Consider the following 23,546-nt stretch of genomic DNA (forward strand, 5'->3'; position numbering starts at 1 on the left):
GCAGAGAAGTCAACTTCTTGGTGGCTCAGGAGCTAGGACGTTGAGCTTGTCGATCGAAAGGTCGGCAGCTCAGCGGTTCGAATCCCTAGTGCTGCCGTGTAACGGGGTGAGCTCCTGTTACTTGTCCCAGCTTCTGCCAACCTAGCAGTTTCGAAAGCATGTAAAAAATGCAAGTAGAAAAAATAGGGACCATCTTTGGTGGGAAGGTAACAGTGTTCTGTGCACCTTTGGTGTTGAGTCATGCCGGCTACATGACCATGGAGACATCTTTGGACAGCGCTGGCTCTTCGGCTTTGAAACGGAGATGAGCACCGCCCCCTAAAGTCGGCAACGGCTAGCACATATGTGCGAGGGAAACCTTTACCTTTAGCTTTTTAGAGAAATGGACGTAAGGATAAAACACTTTCTCTGTTGTCCCAAAGGTGCTTTTTCAAGAGGGAACTGGACTTTCTGGTTTTTCTTTCAAGATGGTTCGCTTCTTATTCAAGAAGCTTCTTCCAGTGCCTCATGAAAAAGCACCTATGGGACATCCATGACCTGGATGACTGAGAATCTCCATAGACACTTTCTCTGTTGGTATTCCAATTTCCCATGTTAGCTCTATTAAGTGATTGTATAAGGCAACCCAGTTTCAAGGATTTGAGTATTCCAAATTTGCCTCTCCCTCTTCTCATCACATATCGATTGGGGATACTCTTTCCTATCGCTGGTACAATTGCTGCTGTTTTCTTTTGTCTGATGCTTTAGTTTTTCTTCCTGAGTGCTGTACTCCATTGATTGGAAACATGTAGCAGCACATCTATTGATCCTCAGTTTAATTAGTGCTGGTATTTTTGTCAACACGATGTTATCACATGAATTTACATACATCTGATCAAGTGAATAAATGAGCTCTGTGACCTCATCTCAGGTTATTGTGTTCTCTTTGCTGACGATGTCAAAATATTTAATACCACTAATAATGCATCTACCCTTCAAGAAGACCTCGACTTAATTTCCGATTGGTCTAAAACTTGGCAACTCCAAATCTCAACCAGCAAATGCTCAGTCTTACATATTGGAAAAAAGAATCCAATCAATAAGTACAAACTTGATGGTCATTACCTTACTGACGACCTCCACCCTGTCAAAGATCTTGGAGTTCTTATATCAAATGACCTTAATGCCAAAGCCCACTGTAACTACATAGCAAAAAAGGCCCTAAGAGTTGTAAACCTAATTTTACGCAGCTTCTTTTCCAAAAACTCTACACTACTAACTAGAGCATACAAAACATTTGCCAGACCAATTCTTGAATACAGCTCATCCGTCTGGAACCCATACCACATCTCTGACATAAATACAATAGAACGCATCCAGAAATATTTTACTAGAAGAGTTCTTCGCTCCTCCGAAAACAACAAAATTCCTTATACCACCAGGCTTGAAATCCTGGGATTAGAAAACTTACAACTCCGTCAACTTTGTCATGACCTGTGTTTAACACACAAAATCATCTATTCCAATATCTTTCCTGTAAAAGACTACTTCAGCTTCAATCGCAATATTACAAGAGTAAAAAATAGATTCAAGCTTAATGTCAACCGCTTCAAACTTGATTGCAGAAAATATGACTTCTGTAACAGAGTTGTTAATGCTTGGAACTCATTACCTGACTCCATAGTCTCTACTCAAAATCCCAAAATCTTCAACCAAAAACTGTCTACTATTGACCTCACCCCATTCCTAAGAGGACTATAAGGGGCGTGCATAAGAGCACAAAAGTGCTTACCGTTCCTGTCCTATTGTTCCCTTCATTATATCAAATTAATATAGTTGATGCATATTTTTTTACATATATATATATATATATATATATATATATATATATATATATATATATATATATATATATATATATATATATATATATATATATATATATATATATATATATATATATTCTTCTAGACATGTTGATTTATTTATGACAATGTTTGTGTATACTGTTGTGACAAAATGAAATAAAAAAAAAGTGTTGCATGTGAAGTGACCTATCTTTTCTTTTTTAATCAGTGGCAAGATGTGGAGTGGGAGCAAAACCATTTAGGGAAATGTATTATGCACCATAATACTATGATAAGACGTATTAAAAAGCAGAGACATCACCCTGCCAACAAAAGTGCGTATAGTCAAGGCGATGGTTTTCCCAGTTGCAATGTATGGCTGTGAAAGTTGGACCATAAGAAAGGCTGAGCACCAAAGAATTGAGGCCTTTGAACTCTGGTGCTGAGAAGACTCCTGAGTCCCTTGGACTGCAAGGCGAACAAACAAGTCAGTCCTAGAGGAGATCAACCCTGAGTGCTCTTTAGAAGGCCAGATCCTGAAGATGAAACTGAAATACTTTGGCCACCTAATGAGAAGGAAGAACTCACTGGAGAAGAGCCCAATGCTGGGAAAGATGGAGGCAAAAGAAGAACGGGAGGACAGAGAATGAGGTGGCTGGATGGAGTCACTGAAGCAGTCGTCGTGAGCTTAAATGGACTCCAGAGGATGGTAGAGGATAGGAAGGCCTGGAGGAACGTTGTCCATGGAGTTGTGATGGGTTGGACACGACTTCACAACTAACAACAACAACGTGTGTTTGGCAACAACATGCTGATACTCAATACTATTATTCAACAGATAATTAGAACTGCAGGAGAAACAATTGCTACCAACCTGCCTTCCATTGAAGACCTGTATACTGCACAACTCAAAAAGAGGGCTGAGAAAATATCTACAGACCCCTCACATCCTGGACAAAATTGTATTAACTTCTACCCTCAAAAGACGCTATAGGGAACTGCACACCAGAACAACTAGACACAAGGACAGTTTTTCCCGAATGCCATCATTCTGCTAAACAACTAATTCCCACAACACTGTCAAACTGTATTACTATTATTCTTCTCACCCTTCCTATTACCTCTTTCCTCCCACTTATGACTATAATCATGTTGCTTGTATTTTTACTGTGTTTTTTATTGTTCTGTTTGTTTCCTAGTATGATTTGATTGCTTATTCGTAACCTATGACTATCACTAAGTATTGTATCTTTGACGAATGTATTTTTTCTTTTTTTCCTTTTATGTACAGTGAGAGCATATACACCAAAGACAAATTCCTTGTGTGTCCAATCACACTTGGCCAACAAAGAATTCTATTCTATTCTATTCTATTCTATTCTATTCTATTCTATTCTATTCTATTCTACTCTACTCTACTCTACTCTACTCTACTCTACTCTACTCTACTCTACTCTACTCTACTCTACTCTGTACTCCACTCCATTCCATTCCATTCCATTCCATTCATTTAGGAGCTGCTTCTGATAACACTATCATTAAAGGATCTGCTTTCAGACTTACTTTCCTTTCTCTGAGACAAATTTAACCATGTTTTTTTCCCCTTTCTATTTAAGAGTGGGATCATCCAGGGAGAAAACCCTGCCTTTCCACTGAATAGATTTTAAAATTTCTGCTAAGGAATAGTTTCTGTTGCCATTCAACAGAGGTACCTTGAAAGGAGCCTAAAAGCCAGCGAAGCTGGCTGAGGAACTCTGGGAGTTGATGTCTATTAGTCTTAAAGTAGCCAAGGTTAGAGACCCCTGGCCTAGAGCATTTACATGACAGCAAAAGTCTTCTAATTTCCATTTTAATGGATAACCATTCGGCTGCTTGTAGGCTTATCAGAATAAGTTGACAGCAGAGAAGTCAACTTCTTGGTGGCTCAGGAGCTAGGACGTTGAGCTTGTCGATCGAAAGGTCGGCAGCTCAGCGGTTCGAATCCCTAGTGCCGCGTAACGGGTGAGTTCCCGTTACTTGTCCCAGCTTCTGCCAACCTAGCAGTTCCAAAGCATGTAAAAAATGCAAGTAGAAAAATAGGGGCCATCTTTGGTGGGAAGGTAACAGTGTTCTGTGCACTGTTTAGTCATGCCGGCCACATGACCACGGAGACATCTTCAGACAGCACTGGCTCTTCGGCTTTGAAACGGAGATGAGCACCACCCCCTAGAGTTGGGAACGACTAGCATATATGTGCAAGGGAAACCTTTACCTTTAGCTTTTAGAGAAATGGACGTAAGGATAAAACACTTTCTCTGTTGTCCCAAAGGTGCTTTTTCAAGAGGAAACTGGACTTTCTGGTTTTTCTTTCAAGATGTTTCGCTTCTTATTCAAGAAGCTTCTTCCAGTTGCCTCTTGAAAAAGCACCTATGGGACATCCATGACCTGGATGACTGAGAATCTCCATAGACACTTTCTCTGTTGGTATTCCAATTTCCCATGTTAGCTCTATTAAGTGATTTTATAAGGCAACCTAGTTTCAAGGATTTGAGTATTCCAAATTTGCCTCTCCCTCTTCTCATCACATATCGATTGGGGATACTCTTTCCTATCGCTGGTACAATTGCTGCTGTTTTCTTTTGTCTGATGCTTTAGTTTTTCTTCCTGAGTGCTGTACTCCATTGATTGGAAACATGTAGCAGCACATCTATTGATCCTCAGTTTAATTAGTGCTGGTATTTTTGTCAACACGATGTTATCACATGAATTTACATACATCTGATCAAGTGAATAAATGAGCTCTGTGACCTCATCTCAGGTTATTGTGTTCTCTTTGCTAACGATGTCAAACTATTTAATACCAATAATAATGCATCTACCCTTTAAGAAGACCTCGACTTAATTTCGGATTGATCTAAAACTTGGCAACTCCAAATCTCAACCAGCAAATGCTCAGTCTTACATATTGGAAAAAAGAATCCAATCAACAAGTACAAACTTGATGGTCATTACCTTACTGACAACCTCCACCCTGTCAAAGATCTTGGAGTTCTTATATCAAATGACCTTAATGCCAAAGCCCACTGCAACTACATAGCAAAAAAGGCCCTAAGAGTTGTAAACCTAATTTTATGCAGCTTCTTTCCCAAAAACTCTACACTACTAACTAGAGCATACAAAACATTTGCCAGACCAATTCTTGAATACAGCTCATCCGTCTGGAACCCATACCACATCTCTGACATAAATACAATAGAACGCATCCAGAAATATTTTACTAGAAGAGTTCTTCGCTCCTCCGAAAACAACAAAATTCCTTATACCACCAGGCTTGAAATTCTGGGATTAGAAAACTTACAACTCCGTCGACTTCATGACCTGTGTTTAACACACAAAATCATCTATTGCAATATCCTTCCTGTAAAAGACTACTTCAGCTTCAATCACAATATTACAAGAGCAAAAAATAGATTCAAGCTTAATGTCAACCGCTTCAAACTTGATTGCAGAAAATATGATTTCTGTAACAGAGTTGTTAATGCTTGGAACTCATTACCTGACTCCATAGTCTCTACTCAAAATCCCAAAATCTTCAACCAAAAACTGTCTACTATTGACCTCACCCCATTCCTAAGAGGACTATAAGGGGCGTGCATAAGAGCACAAAAGTGCTTACCGTTCCTGTCCTATTGTTCCCTTCATTATATCAAATTAATATAGTTGATGCATATTTTTTTACTTATATATATATATATATTTTCTTCTAGATATGTTGATTTATTTATGACAATGTTTGTGTATACTGTTGTGACAAAATGAAATAAAAAAAAAGTGTTGCATGTGAAGTGACCTATCTTTTCTTTTTTAATCAGTGGCAAGATGTGGAGTGGGAGCAAAACCATTTAGGGAAATGTATTATGCACCATAATACTATGATAAGACGTATTAAAAAGCAGAGACATCACCCTGCCAACAAAAGTGCGTATAGTCAAGGCGATGGTTTTCCCAGTTGCAATGTATGGCTGTGAAAGTTGGACCATAAGAAAGGCTGAGCACCAAAGAATTGAGGCCTTTGAACTCTGGTGCTGGAGAAGACTCCTGCGAGTCCCTTGGACTGCAAGGCGAACAAACAAGTCAGTCCTAGAGGAGATCAACCCTGAGTGCTCTTTAGAAGGCCAGATCCTGAAGATGAAACTGAAATACTTTGGCCACCTAATGAGAAGGAAGAACTCACTGGAGAAGAGCCCAATGCTGGGAAAGATGGAGGGCAAAAGAAGAACAGGAGGACAGAGAATGAGGTGGCTGGATGGAGTCACTGAAGCAGTCGTCGTGAGCTTAAATGGACTCCAGAGGATGGTAGAGGATAGGAAGGCCTGGAGGAACGTTGTCCATGGAGTTGTGATGGGTTGGACACGACTTCACAACTAACAACAACAACGTGTGTTTGGCAACAACATGCTGATACTCAATACTATTATTCAACAGATAATTAGAACTGCAGGAGAAACAATTGCTACCAACCTGCCTTCCATTGAAGACCTGTATACTGCACAACTCAAAAAGAGGGCTGAGAAAATATCTACAGACCCCTCACATCCTGGACAAAAATTGTATTAACTTCTACCCTCAAAAAGACGCTATAGGGAACTGCACACCAGAACAACTAGACACAAGGACAGTTTTTCCCGAATGCCATCATTCTGCTAAACAACTAATTCCCACAACACTGTCAAACTGTATTACTATTATTCTTCTCACCCTTCCTATTACCTCTTTCCTCCCACTTATGACTATAATCATGTTGCTTGTATTTTTACTGTGTTTTTTATTGTTCTGTTTGTTTCCTAGTATGATTTGATTGCTTATTCGTAACCTATGACTATCACTAAGTGTTGTATCTTTGACGAATGTATTTTTTCTTTTTTTCCTTTTATGTACAGTGAGAGCATATACACCAAAGACAAATTCCTTGTGTGTCCAATCACAGTTGGCCAACAAAGAATTCTATTCTATTCTATTCTATTCTATTCTATTCTATTCTACTCTACTCTACTCTACTCTACTCTACTCTACTCTACTCTACTCTACTCTACTCTACTCTACTCTACTCTACTCTACTCTACTCTACTCTATACTCCACTCCACTCCATTCCATTCATTTAGGAGCTGCTTCTGATAACACTATCATTAAAGGATCTGCTTTCAGACTTACTTTCCTTTCTCTGAGACAAATTTAACCATGTTTTTTTCCCCTTTCTATTTAAGAGTGGGATCATCCAGGGAGAAAACCCTGCCTTTCCACTGAATAGATTTTAAAATTTCTGCTAAGGAATAGTTTCTGTTGCCATTCAACAGAGGTACCTTGAAAGGAGCCTAAAAGCCAGCGAAGCTGGCTGAGGAACTCTGGGAGTTGATGTCTATTAGTCTTAAAGTAGCCAAGGTTAGAGACCCCTGGCCTAGAGCATTTACATGACAGCAAAAGTCTTCTAATTTCCATTTTAATGGATAACCATTCGGCTGCTTGTAGGCTTATCAGAATAAGTTGACAGCAGAGAAGTCAACTTCTTGGTGGCTCAGGAGCTAGGACGTTGAGCTTGTCGATCGAAAGGTCGGCAGCTCAGCGGTTCGAATCCCTAGTGCTGCCGTGTAACGGGGTGAGCTCCTGTTACTTGTCCCAGCTTCTGCCAACCTAGCAGTTTCGAAAGCATGTAAAAAATGCAAGTAGAAAAAATAGGGACCATCTTTGGTGGGAAGGTAACAGTGTTCTGTGCACCTTTGGTGTTGAGTCATGCCGGCTACATGACCATGGAGACGTCTTTGGACAGCGCTGGCTCTTCGGCTTTGAAACGGAGATGAGCACCGCCCCCTAAAGTCGGCAACGGCTAGCACATATGTGCGAGGGAAACCTTTACCTTTAGCTTTTTAGAGAAATGGACGTAAGGATAAAACACTTTCTCTGTTGTCCCAAAGGTGCTTTTTCAAGAGGAAACTGGACTTTCTGGTTTTTCTTTCAAGATGTTTCGCTTCTTATTCAAGAAGCTTCTTCCAGTTGCCTCTTGAAAAAGCACCTATGGGACATCCATGACCTGGATGACTGAGAATCTCCATAGACACTTTCTCTGTTGGTATTCCAATTTCCCATGTTAGCTCTATTAAGTGATTTTATAAGGCAACCTAGTTTCAAGGATTTGAGTATTCCAAATTTGCCTCTCCCTCTTCTCATCACATATCGATTGGGGATACTCTTTCCTATCGCTGGTACAATTGCTGCTGTTTTCTTTTGTCTGATGCTTTAGTTTTTCTTCCTGAGTGCTGTACTCCATTGATTGGAAACATGTAGCAGCACATCTATTGATCCTCAGTTTAATTAGTGCTGGTATTTTTGTCAACACGATGTTATCACATGAATTTACATACATCTGATCAAGTGAATAAATGAGCTCTGTGACCTCATCTCAGGTTATTGTGTTCTCTTTGCTAACGATGTCAAACTATTTAATACCAATAATAATGCATCTACCCTTTAAGAAGACCTCGACTTAATTTCGGATTGGTCTAAAACTTGGCAACTCCAAATCTCAACCAGCAAATGCTCAGTCTTACATATTGGAAAAAAGAATCCTATCAACAAGTACAAACTTGATGGTCATTACCTTACTGACAACCTCCACCCTGTCAAAGATCTTGGAGTTCTTATATCAAATGACCTTAATGCCAAAGCCCACTGCAACTACATAGCAAAAAAGGCCCTAAGAGTTGTAAACCTAATTTTATGCAGCTTCTTTCCCAAAAACTCTACACTACTAACTAGAGCATACAAAACATTTGCCAGACCAATTCTTGAATACAGCTCATCCGTCTGGAACCCATACCACATCTCTGACATAAATACAATAGAACGCATCCAGAAATATTTTACTAGAAGAGTTCTTCGCTCCTCCGAAAACAACAAAATTCCTTATACCACCAGGCTTGAAATTCTGGGATTAGAAAACTTACAACTCCGTCGACTTCGTCATGACCTGTGTTTAACACACAAAATCATCTATTGCAATATCCTTCCTGTAAAAGACTACTTCAGCTTCAATCACAATATTACAAGAGCAAAAAATAGATTCAAGCTTAATGTCAACCGCTTCAAACTTGATTGCAGAAAATATGATTTCTGTAACAGAGTTGTTAATGCTTGGAACTCATTACCTGACTCCATAGTCTCTACTCAAAATCCCAAAATCTTCAACCAAAAACTGTCTACTATTGACCTCACCCCATTCCTAAGAGGACTATAAGGGGCGTGCATAAGAGCACAAAAGTGCTTACCGTTCCTGTCCTATTGTTCCCTTCATTATATCAAATTAATATAGTTGATGCATATTTTTTTACTTATATATATATATATATTTTCTTCTAGATATGTTGATTTATTTATGACAATGTTTGTGTATACTGTTGTGACAAAATGAAATAAAAAAAAAGTGTTGCATGTGAAGTGACCTATCTTTTCTTTTTTAATCAGTGGCAAGATGTGGAGTGGGAGCAAAACCATTTAGGGAAATGTATTATGCACCATAATACTATGATAAGACGTATTAAAAAGCAGAGACATCACCCTGCCAACAAAAGTGCGTATAGTCAAGGCGATGGTTTTCCCAGTTGCAATGTATGGCTATGAAAGTTGGACCATAAGGAAGGCTGAGCACCAAAGAATTGAGGCCTTTGAACTCTGGTGCTGGAGAAGACTCCTGCGAGTCCCTTGGACTGCAAGGCGAACAAACAAGTCAGTCCTAGAGGAGATCAACCCTGAGTGCTCTTTAGAAGGCCAGATCCTGAAGATGAAACTGAAATACTTTGGCCACCTAATGAGAAGGAAGAACTCACTGGAGAAGAGCCCAATGCTGGGGAAGATGGAGGCAAAAGAAGAAGGGAGGACAGAGAATGAGGTGGCTGGATGGAGTCACTGAAGCAGTCGTCGTGAGCTTAAATGGACTCCAGAGGATGGTAGAGGATAGGAAGGCCTGGAGGAACGTTGTCCATGGAGTTGTGATGGGTTGGACACGACTTCACAACTAACAACAACAACGTGTGTTTGGCAACAACATGCTGATACTCAATACTATTATTCAACAGATAATTAGAACTGCAGGAGAAACAATTGCTACCAACCTGCCTTCCATTGAAGACCTGTATACTGCACAACTCAAAAAGAGGGCTGAGAAAATATCTACAGACCCCTCACATCCTGGACAAAAATTGTATTAACTTCTACCCTCAAAAAGACGCTATAGGGAACTGCACACCAGAACAACTAGACACAAGGACAGTTTTTCCCGAATGCCATCATTCTGCTAAACAACTAATTCCCACAACACTGTCAAACTGTATTACTATTATTCTTCTCACCCTTCCTATTACCTCTTTCCTCCCACTTATGACTATAATCATGTTGCTTGTATTTTTACTGTGTTTTTTATTGTTCTGTTTGTTTCCTAGTATGATTTGATTGCTTATTCGTAACCTATGACTATCACTAAGTATTGTATCTTTGACGAATGTATTTTTTCTTTTTTTCCTTTTATGTACAGTGAGAGCATATACACCAAAGACAAATTCCTTGTGTGTCCAATCACACTTGGCCAACAAAGAATTCTATTCTATTCTATTCTATTCTATTCTATTCTATTCTATTCTACTCTACTCTACTCTACTCTACTCTACTCTACTCTACTCTACTCTACTCTACTCTACTCTACTCTACTCTGTACTCCACTCCATTCCATTCCATTCCATTCCATTCATTTAGGAGCTGCTTCTGATAACACTATCATTAAAGGATCTGCTTTCAGACTTACTTTCCTTTCTCTGAGACAAATTTAACCATGTTTTTTTCCCCTTTCTATTTAAGAGTGGGATCATCCAGGGAGAAAACCATGCTTTCCACTGAATAGATTTTAAAATTTCTGCTAAGGAATAGTTTCTGTTGCCATTCAACAGAGGTACCTTGAAAGGAGCCTAAAAGCCAGCAAAGCTGGCTGAGGAACTCTGGGAGTTGATGTCTATTAGTCTTAAAGTTGCCAAGGTTAGAGACCCCTGGCCTAGAGCATTTACATGACAGCAAAAGTCTTCTAATTTCCATTTTAATGGATAACCATTCGGATGCTTGTAGGCTTATCAGAATAAGTTGACAGCAGAGAAGTCAACTTCTTGGTGGCTCAGGAGCTAGGACGTTGAGCTTGTCGATCGAAAGGTCGGCAGCTCAGCGGTTCGAATCCCTAGTGCTGCCGTGTAACGGGGTGAGCTCCTGTTACTTGTCCCAGCTTCTGCCAACCTAGCAGTTTCGAAAGCATGTAAAAAATGCAAGTAGAAAAAATAGGGACCATCTTTGGTGGGAAGGTAACAGTGTTCTGTGCACCTTTGGTGTTGAGTCATGCCGGCTACATGACCATGGAGACGTCTTTGGACAGCGCTGGCTCTTCGGCTTTGAAACGGAGATGAGCACCGCCCCCTAAAGTCGGCAACGGCTAGCACATATGTGCGAGGGAAACCTTTACCTTTAGCTTTTTAGAGAAATGGACGTAAGGATAAAACACTTTCTCTGTTGTCCCAAAGGTGCTTTTTCAAGAGGAAACTGGACTTTCTGGTTTTTCTTTCAAGATGTTTCGCTTCTTATTCAAGAAGCTTCTTCCAGTTGCCTCTTGAAAAAGCACCTATGGGACATCCATGACCTGGATGACTGAGAATCTCCATAGACACTTTCTCTGTTGGTATTCCAATTTCCCATGTTAGCTCTATTAAGTGATTGTATAAGGCAACCCAGTTTCAAGGATTTGAGTATTCCAAATTTGCCTCTCCCTCTTCTCATCACATATCGATTGGGGATACTCTTTCCTATCGCTGGTACAATTGCTGCTGTTTTCTTTTGTCTGATGCTTTAGTTTTTCTTCCTGAGTGCTGTACTCCATTGATTGGAAACATGTAGCAGCACATCTATTGATCCTCAGTTTAATTAGTGCTGGTATTTTTGTCAACACGATGTTATCACATGAATTTACATACATCTGATCAAGTGAATAAATGAGCTCTGTGACCTCATCTCAGGTTATTGTGTTCTCTTTGCTAACGATGTCAAACTATTTAATACCAATAATAATGCATCTACCGTTCAAGAAGACCTCGACTTAATTTCGGATTGGTCTAAAACTTGGCAACTCCAAATCTCAACCAGCAAATGCTCAGTCTTACATATTGGAAAAAAGAATCCTATCAACAAGTACAAACTTGATGGTCATTACCTTACTGACAACCTCCACCCTGTCAAAGATCTTGGAGTTCTTATATCAAATGACCTTAATGCCAAAGCCCACTGCAACTACATAGCAAAAAAGGCCCTAAGAGTTGTAAACCTAATTTTACGCAGCTTCTTTTCCAAAAACTCTACACTACTAACTAGAGCATACAAAACATTTGCCAGACCAATTCTTGAATACAGCTCATCCGTCTGGAACCCATACCACATCTCTGACATAAATACAATAGAACGCATCCAGAAATATTTTACTAGAAGAGTTCTTCGCTCCTCCGAAAACAACAAAATTCCTTATACCACCAGGCTTGAAATCCTGGGATTAGAAAACTTACAACTCCGTCAACTTTGTCATGACCTGTGTTTAACACACAAAATCATCTGTTCCAATATCTTTCCTGTAAAAGACTACTTCAGCTTCAATCGCAATATTACAAGAGTAAAAAATAGATTCAAGCTTAATGTCAACCGCTTCAAACTTGATTGCAGAAAATATGACTTCTGTAACAGAGTTGTTAATGCTTGGAACTCATTACCTAACTCCATAGTCTCTACTCAAAATCCCAAAATCTTCAACCAAAAACTGTCTACTATTGACCTCACCCCATTCCTAAGAGGACTATATAAGGCGTGCATAAGAGCACAAAAGTGCTTACCGTTCCTGTCCTATTGTTCCCTTCATTATATCAAATTAATATAGTTGATGCATATTTTTTTACTTATATATATATATATATTTTCTTCTAGATATGTTGATTTATTTATGACAATGTTTGTGTATACTGTTGTGACAAAATGAAATAAAAAAAAAGTGTTGCATGTGAAGTGACCTATCTTTTCTTTTTTAATCAGTGGCAAGATGTGGAGTGGGAGCAAAACCATTTAGGGAAATGTATTATGCACCATAATACTATGATAAGACGTATTAAAAAGCAGAGACATCACCCTGCCAACAAAAGTGCGTATAGTCAAGGCGATGGTTTTCCCAGTTGCAATGTATGGCTGTGAAAGTTGGACCATAAGAAAGGCTGAGCACCAAAGAATTGAGGCCTTTGAACTCTGGTGCTGGAGAAGACTCCTGCGAGTCCCTTGGACTGCAAGGCGAACAAACAAGTCAGTCCTAGAGGAGATCAACCCTGAGTGCTCTTTAGAAGGCCAGATCCTGAAGATGAAACTGAAATACTTTGGCCACCTAATGAGAAGGAAGAACTCACTGGAGAAGAGCCCAATGCTGGGAAAGATGGAGGGCAAAAGAAGAACGGGAGGACAGAGAATGAGGTGGCTGGATGGAGTCACTGAAGCAGTCGTCGTGAGCTTAAATGGACTCCAGAGGATGGTAGAGGATAGGAAGGCCTGGAGGAACGTTGTCCATGGAGTTGTGATGGGTTGGACACGACTTCACAACTAACAACAACAACGTGTGTTTGGCAACAACATGCTGATACTCAATACTATTATTCAACAGATAATTAGAACTGCAGGAGAAACAATTGCTACCAACCTGCCTTCCATTGAAGACCTGTATACTGCACAACTCAAAAAGAGGGCTGAGAAAATATCTACAGACCCCTCACATCCTGGACAAAAATTGTATTAACTTCTACCCTCAAAAAGACGCTATAGGGAACTGCACACCAGAACAACTAGACACAAGGACAGTTTTTCCCGAATGCCATCATTCTGCTAAACAACTAATTCCCACAACACTGTCAAACTGTATTACTATTATTCTTCTCACCCTTCCTATTACCTCTTTCCTCCCACTTATGACTATAATCATGTTGCTTGTATTTTTACTGTGTTTTTTATTGTTCTGTTTGTTTCCTAGTATGATTTGATTGCTTATTCGTAACCTATGACTATCACTAAGTGTTGTATCTTTGACGAATGTATTTTTTCTTTTTTTCCTTTTATGTACAGTGAGAGCATATACACCAAAGACAAATTCCTTGTGTGTCCAATCACAGTTGGCCAACAAAGAATTCTATTCTATTCTATTCTATTCTATTCTATTCTATTCTACTCTACTCTACTCTACTCTACTCTACTCTACTCTACTCTACTCTACTCTACTCTACTCTACTCTATACTCCACTCCACTCCATTCCATTCCATTCATTTAGGAGCTGCTTCTGATAACACTATCATTAAAGGATCTGCTTTCAGACTTACTTTCCTTTCTCTGAGACAAATTTAACCATGTTTTTTTCCCCTTTCTATTTAAGAGTGGGATCATCCAGGGAGAAAACCCTGCCTTTCCACTGAATAGATTTTAAAATTTCTGCTAAGGAATAGTTTCTGTTGCCATTCAACAGAGGTACCTTGAAAGGAGTTTAAAAGCCAGCGAAGCTGGCTGAGGAACTCTGGGAGTTGATGTCTATTAGTCTTAAAGTAGCCAAGGTTAGAGACCCCTGGCCTAGAGCATTTACATGACAGCAAAAGTCTTCTAATTTCCATTTTAATGGATAACCATTCGGATGCTTGTAGGCTTATCAGAATAAGTTGACAGCAGAGAAGTCAACTTCTTGGTGGCTCAGGAGCTAGGACGTTGAGCTTGTCGATCGAAAGGTCGGCAGCTCAGCGGTTCGAATCCCTAGTGCTGCCGTGTAACGGGGTGAGCTCCTGTTACTTGTCCCAGCTTCTGCCAACCTAGCAGTTTCGAAAGCATGTAAAAAAAGCAAGTAGAAAAAATAGGGACCATCTTTGGTGGGAAGGTAACAGTGTTCTGTGCACCTTTGGTGTTGAGTCATGCCGCTACATGACCATGGAGACGTCTTCGGACAGCCCTGGCACTTCGACTTTGAAACGGAGATGAGCACCGCCCCCTAAAGTCGGCAACGGCTAGCACATATGTGCGAGGGAAACCTTTACCTTTAGCTTTTTAGAGAAATGGACGTAAGGATAAAACACTTTCTCTGTTGTCCCAAAGGTGCTTTTTCAAGAGGAAACTGGACTTTCTGGTTTTTCTTTCAAGATGTTTCGCTTCTTATTCAAGAAGCTTCTTCCAGTTGCCTCTTGAAAAAGCACCTATGGGACATCCATGACCTGGATGACTGAGAATCTCCATAGACACTTTCTCTGTTGGTATTCCAATTTCCATGTTAGCTCTATTAAGTGATTTTATAAGGCAACCCAGTTTCAAGGATTTGAGTATTCCAAATTTGCCTCTCCCTCTTCTCATCACATATCGATTGGGGATACTCTTTCCTATCACTGGTACAATTGCTGCTGTTTTCTTTTGTCTGATGCTTTAGTTTTTCTTCCTGAGTGCTGTACTCCATTGATTGGAAACATGTAGCAGCACATCTATTGATCCTCAGTTTAATTAGTGCTGGTATTTTTGTCAACACGATGTTATCACATGAATTTACATACATCTGATCAAGTGAATAAATGAGCTCTGTGACCTCATCTCAGGTTATTGTGTTCTCTTTGCTAACGATGTCAAACTATTTAATACCAATAATAATGCATCTACCCTTTAAGAAGACCTCGACTTAATTTCGGATTGGTCTAAAACTTGGCAACTCCAAATCTCAACCAGCAAATGCTCAGTCTTACATATTGGAAAAAAGAATCCTATCAACAAGTACAAACTTGATGGTCATTACCTTACTGACAACCTCCACCCTGTCAAAGATCTTGGAGTTCTTATATCAAATGACCTTAATGCCAAAGCCCACTGCAACTACATAGCAAAAAAGGCCCTAAGAGTTGTAAACCTAATTTTATGCAGCTTCTTTCCCAAAAACTCTACACTACTAACTAGAGCATACAAAACATTTGCCAGACCAATTCTTGAATACAGCTCATCCGTCTGGAACCCATACCACATCTCTGACATAAATACAATAGAACGCATCCAGAAATATTTTACTAGAAGAGTTCTTCGCTCCTCCGAAAACAACAAAATTCCTTATACCACCAGGCTTGAAATTCTGGGATTAGAAAACTTACAACTCCGTCGACTTCGTCATGACCTGTGTTTAACACACAAAATCATCTATTGCAATATCCTTCCTGTAAAAGACTACTTCAGCTTCAATCACAATATTACAAGAGCAAAAAATAGATTCAAGCTTAATGTCAACCGCTTCAAACTTGATTGCAGAAAATATGATTTCTGTAACAGAGTTGTTAATGCTTGGAACTCATTACCTGACTCCATAGTCTCTACTCAAAATCCCAAAATCTTCAACCAAAAACTGTCTACTATTGACCTCACCCCATTCCTAAGAGGACTATAAGGGGCGTGCATAAGAGCACAAAAGTGCCTACCGTTCCTGTCCTATTGTTCCCTTCATTATATCAAATTAATATAGTTGATGCATATTTTTTTACATATATATATATATTTTCTTCTAGATATGTTGATTTATTTATGACAATGTTTGTGTATACTGTTGTGACAAAATGAAATAAAAAAAAAGTGTTGCATGTGAAGTGACCTATCTTTTCTTTTTTAATCAGTGGCAAGATGTGGAGTGGGAGCAAAACCATTTAGGGAAATGTATTATGTACCATAATACTATGATAAGACGTATTAAAAAGCAGAGACATCACCCTGCCAACAAAAGTGCGTGTAGGCAAGGCGATGGTTTTCCCAGTTGCAATGGATGGCTGTGAAAGTTGGACCATAAGAAAGGCTGAGCGCCAAAGAATTGAGGCCTTTGAACTCTGGTGCGGGAGAAGACTCCTGCGAGTCCCTTGGACTGCAAGGCGAACAAACAGGTCAGTCCTCCAGATCCTGAAGATGAAACTGAAATACTTTGGCCACCTAATGAGAAAGAAGGACTCACTGGAGAAGAGCCCAATGCTGGGAAGGATTGAGAGCAAAAGAAGGGGACGGCAGAGAACGAGGTGGCTGAGGATAGGAAGGCCTGGAGGAATGGCAGAGGATAGGAAGGCCTGAAGGAATGTTGTCCATGGGGTCATGATGGGTCAGACGCGAATTCGCAACCAACAACAACAGCATCATCTAGTATTTTATACCATGTATTGTGTACCATGTAGTGTCATTTTGGTGAATGACACCATTTATACGTGAAGTAAGTAATTAAATTAATAAGAAGCAAGAAGGTGATTCAAGCAGAGAACTGGGGGATTCTTATCCTTGAGGCATGGACGGGGCACCCAGTTATCATAAAGATGATCCTACGAAGGGATAATTGTGGAATGACCCTGGGAACCAAGTGAAATCTCAGTCATTCTGCTATGTGCCCAAAGAGAAAAAGCAAATATGTAGAACTCAAGAACTAGGACAAATGTGAGCTTCAATAAAATCTTTCAACGATTCAGTTTTCAGGCTGTGTTCAGAATGAGACACACCAAGGCAGTAATTGGCGGCAAGCAACAAAAACATAAATAAATAAATAAATAAATAAATAAATAAATAAATAAATAAATAAATAAATAAATAAATAAATAAATAAATAAATAAATAAATAAAAATAATAAATAAATAAATAAAAATAATAAAAATAATAAATAAATAAATAAATAAATAAATAAAATATAAATATAAATAAAATAAAAATAAAAAGAATAAATAAATAAAAAATAAAAATAAAAAATAAAAAATAAAATAAAAATAAATACTAGGGACGCGGTGGCTCAGGGGTTAGGACATCGAGCTTGTCGATCGAAAGGTCGGCAGCTCAGCGGTTCGAATCCCTAGTGCTGCCGTGTAATGGGATGAGCTCCCGTTCCTTGTCCCAGCTTCTGCCAACCTAGCAGTTTCGAAAGCACATAAACATTATTAACACAGCTGCCTGCAATTACTGCAGGTTCTAGTCCCACCAGGCCCAAGGTTGACTCAGCCTTCCATCCTTTATAAGGTAGGTAAAATGAGGACCCAGATTGTTGGGGGCAATAAGTTGACTTTGTATATAAATATACAAATAGGATGAAGACTATTGCTAACATAGTGTAAGCCGCCCTGAGTCTTCGGAGAAGGGCGGGATATAAATGCAAAAAAAAAAAAATGCAAGTAGAAAAAATAGGGACCACCTTTGGTGGGAAGGTAACAGCGTTCCGTGCGCCTTTGGCATTGAGTCATGCCAGCCACATGACCACGGAGACGTCTTCGGACAGCGCTGGCTCTTCGGCTTTGAAACGGAGATGAGCACCACCCCCTAGAGTCGGCAACGACTAGCACGTATGTGCGAGGGGAACCTTTACCTTTACCTTTAATAAAAAGAATAATAAAAGTATTGGATCATAAGACAAAACACTGTCGTGTCCCACTCCTCCGCTGACGGCCGGGTCAGGGAAATCCGAATCAGGCTTGCCTCTGCAGCTCTGCCCAAAGTCCTAGCAAAGTCCTCAGAGCAGGCAGGAGACCAGTAAGTGACTTCAGCAAGATAAGTTCGACTTTGCCTGACTCAGAGACTGCCAGAAAGCAGATACTTTATATAGGCCATGGGGTGTGGCTCCATGACTCAGCACTCATTAAGGCCTGCCCCTCCCTTCCTTCTGTTGCCTCCGCCTATCCAATCTTCTGATGCGAGGGTCACTCCAATCAGCTGTTGTTGGAAATAAACTTTCCTCAGGCTCACATGCTGTGGAGGAGGGGGAGGGGTCTAGCTGCTCCGTTTGCCTGGGCATGGAGCCAGGGCTGGGGCCGGGGGGTGCTCCCTCCTCTGCAGCCTGCTTGGGCATGGAGCCAGGGCTGGGGCCGGGGTGCTCCTCCTCTGCAGCTTGTCTGGGCATGGAGCCAGAACTGGGGCCAGGAGGCATACATTCCTCCGTGTTCGGGAGCAGATAAGCAGACCCCGGCTGCGGTGAGAGCGGACAAGACACAACAAACACAATATCACAAAGGATAATGTAGTGTAGGGTAGTGTAGGGTAGGGTAGTGTAGGGTAGGGTAGTGTAGGGTAGGGTAGAACAGAACAGAACAGAACAGAACAGAACAATACAGAATAGAACAGAACAGAACAGAACAGAGCTGGAAGGTCTTCTAGTCCAGCCATTGCTCTAGAAGGAGAACCAATACCATTTCAGATAAGCATCTTCTTAAAAACCTCCAGTAATGAAACACCCACAATGTCTAAATGCAAGGTGTTCCATTGGTTAAGTGCCCTCACTTTTAGAAAGTTTCTTCTTAATTCCAGTTTGCTTCTCTCTTTAACTAGTTTCCAACCATTGTTTCTTTTTCTCGCTTCTGGTGCTTTAATTTGTATTATCCACTCCACTAGTGGAACATCAATACATGCGCCACCATGGCTCAATAACCCACAAGATGTTCCATTATATTCAGATGAATTTCATGGTGTGTTTTTTTTAAAAAAAAAAAATTCTGGCATAATATGTCGGGGACAAAATAAATTGCCTAGGCCTTGATTTTTTTAGAAATCTCTTATCTTTTATTAAAGTCAAGCACATAGTCAAGTTGATGAGTAGCACTCATTAACTTGAATTAAGGTGATAATAACTTGTGCATAAAGTACCTTCACTAATTAAACAGAGCCTCAAAAGACATGATGTTCCCTTCCCATCAACGGCGTTTGTAACACAGGAAAAAAAGCAGAAAGCATCAGATAAAAGCAGACAACTAGCTCCAGGTCAACCACAAAGGCTCAGAGAGAAAGAACTAGCAGGACAATGATGGCAATAGGGGCAATTTTGTTTGCTTTGCTGCTCGCTCTGCTGTTTGTGTCCTTCCTGAAGCAACTCTGGTCCCGAAGACATTTGCCGCCTGGTCATTTGGCTCTACCTCTCATTGGGACCACATGGATAGATGGGGTTTGGCTTCGTAAAGATTATTTCCAGAAGGTATTTCATTCTAAATAATCAAGCTGCAATATGCAAAATAATTCTCAATTATTCTCTTTGAACCATAACTAAAGACAAAAGTATTAACCTAGTAAAAAATTCTTGCATGATAAGTAATTTAATGAATTTAAATTAATTTAATTTAATTTAATTTAAATTAATTTAATTTAATGAAAAAGGGCCGTGGGTGGCTCAGGCTGAAAGATAGCCTGTTATTTAAAAAAAACACAGCAGCCTGCAATTACTGCAGGTTCGAGTCCCACCAGGCCCAAGGTTGACTCAGCCTTCCATCCTTTATAAGGTAGGTAAAATGAGGACCCAGATTGTTGGGGGGGCAATAAGTTGACTTTGTAAATATACAAATAGAATGAGACTATTGCCTTACACACTGTAAGTCACCCTGAGTCTTCGGAGAAGGGCGGGATATAAATGTAAATAATAATAATAATAATAATAATAATAATAATAATAATAATAATAATAATAACAACAACAACAACAACAACAACAACAACAACAACAACAACAACAACAACTATAACAACAACAACAACAACAATAATAATCAAACAAACCATAGCGATGACACTTGGTTTATGTGCCTTATCATGCCAAAACATTCAAGCCGAGACCAGCTCACCCCTGTTTCATGGGGCAGGAGGTGAAATAATGAGGTTGAATTTTTAGAAGGCAGATTCGAGTTCAACCTTACCAGTCAATGGTAAATTTTTTATTATGGAACCAATTCTTCAGAGGGAGGCTGTTTTCCCCCTTCCTCTCTGCTCAAATGAGCCTAGACATCCTTCTGCTACAATTGCTCTATGTTGTAGTCCTGCGCTGAGAAAGTGGTCAAACTTGATAGCCTAAATCATGGGTAGTCAACCTTTTTACTCCTACCACCCACTTTTGTATCTCTGTTAGTAGTAAAATTTTCTAACCGCCTACCGGTTCCACAGTAATGCGCCATGTATCGTCGTCTGCGCATGCCTCTCACGCATCGTGGATTGGGTTTGGGGCGGGGCACCGGTTACCAGCTCTGCTTGTCTGTTACAGCTGGGTGGTGGTGGGGGAGATGCGCGAGCTATTCTGGGACGGGGCTCTTTTGTTTGCGGTCGCACTATATCGCCATTTAGTTTCACTTATGTAACGTGAACTAAACTTATGCGCGGGCGATACAAATTGTATATTTTCAGAAATTTAAATTGTCACGGGGAATTTTATGAAAACCTAATGAAAATGTTTTTAAAGAATGCTATGAAAAAATTTTTAAAAGTCAATTAAATTAAAAAAAAAAGGAAAGTGCTTCAGTATCGGACAAAACCCCTACCACCCACCATGAAAGCTGGAACGCCCACTAGTGGGCGGTAGGGACCAGGTTGACTACCACTGGCCTAAACAATTGCTTCTAATTCTGCAATTTTATAATGATTTTTAAAAATGTCTAGATCTGAGTTTTGAAGAGAAACCACCTCTGTTTTAGATAGTAAGTCATATGTAGCTGGTTGGAGAAGGAAGCAATAGGATAGATTTGTCTATTCAAAACTTCATATCTCCTTTGTATGTGGTTTAGTATGACCTAGATATTTGTGATTATAAAGTCTATTTTAACTATCTCTCCACTTCTTGCACCAAGCCTCGTAGCACTGTAAGATACCTAACTTCTTAGAATTCAGAAATAGTTTTCAAGAGAAAGATAGAATCATTTGGGCACCTGATCTCTTTCCCCCGAAATAGATTTTAGAATTTCAGGTCAGGAATAGTTTGTGCTGCCATTTCACAAGTGGTATACTGTATATATCCAGCTTTACAGTATAATTGTTGTGGCCCACTAGTGGCCAGCAGATCTGGAAGCAGATCTGGAAGCTGGCAGGAATAGCCAACACTCCAGAAGATAGGCTCAAGTTACAGAAGGATCTTGACAGACTTGCACATTGGGCGCTATCTAACAAAATGAAATTCAACAGTGAAAAAAGTAAGGTTCTACATTTAGGCAAAAAATCCAAAATGCACAGGTACCGTATATGTGGTACCTTGCTCAATAGTAGTACCTGTGAGAGGGATTTTGGAGTCCTAGTGGACAACCAATTAAATTAAACTAATCAAGGAGAGAAGCAACCTAGAACTAAGGAGAAATTTCCTGATAGAACAATTAATCAGTGGAACAACTTGCCTGCAGAAGTTGTAAATGCTCCAACACAGGAAATTTTTAAGAAAATGTTGGATAGCCATTTGTCTGAATTGGTGTAGGGTTTCCTGCCTGGGCAGGGGGTTGGACTAGAAGATCTCCAAGGCCCCTTCCAACTCTGATATTATTATTATTAAATATGAGCCAGCAGTGTGCAGCAGCTGCTAAAAAAGCCAACACAGTTCTGGGCTGCATAAACAGAGGGATAGAATCAAGATCACGTGAAGTGTTAATACCACTTTATAATGCCTTGGTAAGGCCACACTTGGAATATTGCATTCAGTTTTAGTCGCCACGATGTAAAAAAGATGCTGAGACTCTAGGAAGAGTGCAGAGAAGAGCAACAAAGATGTTTAGGAGACTGTAGGCTAAAACATACGAAGAACAGTTGCAGGAACTGGGTATGTCTAGTTTAATAAAAGGAAGGACTAGGGGAGACATGATAGCAGTGTTCCAATATCTCAGGGGTTGCCACAAAGAAGAGGGAGTCGGGCTGTTCTCCAAAGCACCTGAGGGTAGAACAAGAAGCAATGTGTGGAAACTAATAAAGGAAAGAAGCAACTTAGAACTAAGGAGAAATTTCCTGACAGTTAGACCAATTAATCAGTGAAACAACTTGCCTGCAGAAGTTGTAAATGTTCCAACGCTGGAAATTTTTAAGAAAATGTTGGATAACCATCTGTCTGAGATGTTGTAGGGTTTTCTACCTGGGCAGGGGGTTGGACTAGAAGGCCTCCAAGGTCCCTTCCAACTCGTTGTTGTTGTTGTTGTTGTTGTTGTTGTTGTTGTTGTTGTTATTATTATTTGGACAGTGAGGAGGTTGGGGAGGATCATGGGCCAGTCCTGGAGTCTGGGGAGAGCTCTGACGAGTGGTCTGTATCGGAGGCAGAGATGGGGCCAGAGCCATCTGACAGTTGTCAGCTTCGTAGTAGCACATCAGTGGGGCAGAAGGACAGCTGGAGCCTGTTCCCAGTGAGCGCATGTGTAGAGCTGCCAGGAGAAGGGAACAGCTAAAGAACAAGGGTCGACTCGGGAGTAAAGCCACAGGTGGATGGTGAATGGCCCCTCCCATAGGGAATAAAGAGGAGCGAAAGGGGAGGGGAGTTTGCAGGAGACAATTAGTTCAATTCATTAGAATGAAGATCTGTTCCTGACTTCTTGCCAAGTATTGTCTGCTACAGCGTGATGTTTGGAAGATATCGGCCTGGCAGTTTTCCAATTCTGATAAAGGTCTGTAGTTGTGAAATCTCTTGAAAGACTCTTGGCCAGGACTTTGCTGGAGGGGAATTCCCTTTAAACTAAATAAAAGGGATTTCATCGGGATAACGAGTCGGCTTCGTGCTTTTGGGAAGCCTAGGTCAGAACAATAATTTCCGTACGCAGCATATATTTTTATTTTATTTATTTATCGAATTAATAGATCACCCATTTTATCTAGGAGCGTCTGGACGGTTTACAAATAAAAGCCATACATACAGCC

The 23,546-nt window shown here is 40.1% G+C and overlaps 1 protein-coding gene and 1 long non-coding RNA gene across 3 annotated transcripts in view; one reads left to right on the plus strand and one right to left on the minus strand.

Annotated features, from left to right (window-relative positions):
- Nucleotides 1–23,546, minus strand: part of LOC131200530 (uncharacterized) — a 64,593-nt gene that overhangs the window by 40,798 nt on the left and 249 nt on the right. The window lies entirely within an intron of this gene.
- Nucleotides 19,525–23,546, plus strand: part of LOC131200520 (cytochrome P450 2J5-like) — a 36,889-nt gene continuing 32,867 nt past the window's right edge. The window contains exon 1 of the mRNA XM_058187377.1: nucleotides 19,525–19,881. Within this exon, the coding sequence (XP_058043360.1) occupies nucleotides 19,711–19,881 (171 nt within the window). The 5' untranslated portion in view covers nucleotides 19,525–19,710. The remainder of the gene's footprint in view (nucleotides 19,882–23,546) is intronic.

Source organism: Ahaetulla prasina, chromosome 6 (genome assembly GCF_028640845.1).
Source record: "Ahaetulla prasina isolate Xishuangbanna chromosome 6, ASM2864084v1, whole genome shotgun sequence".
NCBI lineage: Eukaryota > Metazoa > Chordata > Lepidosauria > Squamata > Colubridae > Ahaetulla > Ahaetulla prasina.